Source organism: Sycon ciliatum, chromosome 3, assembly GCF_964019385.1.
Source record: "Sycon ciliatum chromosome 3, ocSycCili1.1, whole genome shotgun sequence".
Lineage (NCBI taxonomy): Eukaryota > Metazoa > Porifera > Calcarea > Leucosolenida > Sycettidae > Sycon > Sycon ciliatum.
The window spans coordinates 43,978,156-43,980,528 of NC_088645.1; the positions used below are offsets into that span (position 1 = coordinate 43,978,156).

At 45.9% G+C, this 2,373-nt stretch overlaps 1 protein-coding gene across 1 annotated transcript in view; it reads right to left on the reverse strand.

Moving 5' to 3' along the window:
* Positions 1-1,486: 1,486 nt before the first annotated feature.
* The window catches only part of LOC135813118 (uncharacterized), a 13,998-nt gene continuing 13,111 nt past the window's right edge, over positions 1,487-2,373 (reverse strand). The window contains exon 11 of the mRNA XM_065326336.1: positions 1,487-2,373. This exon is cut by the window's right edge and continues 1,238 nt beyond it. Coding sequence (XP_065182408.1) covers positions 1,768-2,373 — 606 coding nt within the window. The 3' untranslated portion in view covers positions 1,487-1,767.

Below are 2,373 nucleotides of genomic sequence, written 5' to 3' on the forward strand. Positions count from 1 at the left end.
CTCCAAAAAAATCTAAAAGTGTACCATGCATTTCGCGCGGTACAACCATTTTTGTCACCATATATGTGAAATGCGTACGGACTATGCAATATTTGGCCAAAACACGTACCGTTGGTCACAACGATAAATCAGCCCCCATAACGTTTATACGCTGCAGCTTCAACGCTATTTGGGTGATCAAGGTACGAGTACCGTAAAAAATAGCGTTACCGTTGTTTGCTAAGGGTGTCTAATACATGTATGTACCCTGTGGACTGCACTATGCTTATAGTTGTGGGCCGACAAAAAAATACCGTAAGCGAGACTTTTATTGCGAGACTTTTTTATTGTGTCTATTTTGCTGCTAAAAGAGGCCTGTTGAAAAAGTTCTGCCGACAAGTCCCACCTATATAAATGTAGCCATATGCGGATAATGCCAGCAGAAAAATTGGCAGAATTCGGTACTTTTTCTGGAAGTGTCATGCATGTTTGGTATGTGGATAAAGAAATGGAGCAGAATTCGAGGAATTGCCCGCCATAAGGTTTGTATGGTTCTGCCAATTTCACTGCTTTTCCAGCAGAATCTGCCACCTTTTCGAGCATTATCCGCACACCCCTAGTCCCACCTCGCTCGGGCAGTTATGAATGTGGTAGTACATGTACCACACCTGAACTACTGTATGTTCGCGACAAATGTTCGTCCCCCTTCCCCCTCCCCCTCCCCCTCCCCCCTCCCCTCCCCGAGTACACACCCTTCACTTCGTTCCCCTAGCCGTCTGCACCTTTCATAGTAGAGTGTACGTATGATATTACACACATGCAAAGCAAGAAATGAGACGAATACAGCTGGGTTCAAATAATCATTGAATATGAATCCTGGTGAAATGATAAGGCCTGTGCAATGGCAAGGGATACGTTCAGTGGCAGGAACTACAATGAAATCATCATTATTTTTATTGTCACTGCACGTGCACATGTTTGATTGTTCCATTGGTCTTTATGGCAAAGTCAGACACGGAAATATTACCTGGACAGATTTCAGAACAGAAGACAAATGTAGAAATCTCCTAACAAACGTCGAACCCAATTGACTCTCAATGTCCGGGCCAAAACGGAAAGAGAAAGTTATGGGAAAGGCAGGCGAGAGAGGGCAACTTTAGAACTTGATGTTTAGACGGTGACAAGAGATATATGAGGATTTGAGAAAGATCAAGACAGAGAAAAGAAGAAAAGAACATTTGTTGGTGGAATATACTTATTTTGTTGCCATGGGTTGTGATTTCGAAAGGCCGAATGGAAACCTACCATGACGAAGCATTATACGCTGGAAGTAAGCAATTGTCTGATGGGAGTAAATCAAGAAAACTGCACGAATGTTGAAACCTGGGTAGGTGAGGAGGAGTGTAATGACAGATGGCTACTGACAACAAGGTTAGCAGAACATCCTAACAATGAGGCAGCCGGGCAAATAGTTATGATGATGGAAAGAAAGGGAAAAATGGGGGGGGGGGGTACTATCTGATGGTGACACCAGACCCTTGAAGGATAAGAGACAAATATGCATTTTGTGCAATGACTGACACTGGCAGTGGGGTACAACAGAGATGGTGGTATCAGGTAGAGGGGTACAACAGAGATGGTGGTATCAGGTAGAGTGAAAAATCGAACGTTACCCTGTCTGTAGACTGTGATGTTGGTAGTCTGATTTGCGAATAGGACAGGGCAAAATTGATTTGAAGACGGTCCGTCAAACGATTCCCATTCATACGAAGAATCATTCATCCTTTCTTAGTCAATACAACCGTAGATATCCTCTCCATTTCCCTCTTCATCAGAACTGATGCTGGGAGGAATTAAATCTTCCTGGGGTTGATTTCCGTCAGGAAGCTCTGCGTATATGTCCTCCTCATCCTGTGAATTCGTCTTGGGCAAGGCTCTGCATGGCAGTGGTGGGGCTGCATTGATTTTCCGTGCTGGTTCCTGCGGTTTAGAGTTGGCTCCCTTGAAAGCCGGTTCTTTCATTTGAGGTCGTTGGCCCATTGCCATTGGCAACTTGCCACCTTGAGCCGGTGGCCGGGCTGGGAGTGGGCTAGAGGCTTGTCGTCCGCGGCCATTCTGCTTGCTTTCATCTTGGAGCTTTTTCAGCGAGACACCAGCGGCTTGAACGTCTGCCTCTGCAAGTTGCTTGCCATTACCAGCAGCCTGGGGAGAGACTTTGGCGGAAGAGAGTTTGACACTGTTGTGACGTGATGCCTTAGGAGAATCTCCATTTCCGTAGACAGAATCGTCGTCAGATTCCTCAGCCTCCAGAACCGCGGATGACGCCTCACTGCTCAAGATCGACCCGAGGACCGGGGACTTAGCAACCTGATGAATTAAATCCGTGCTTATGTC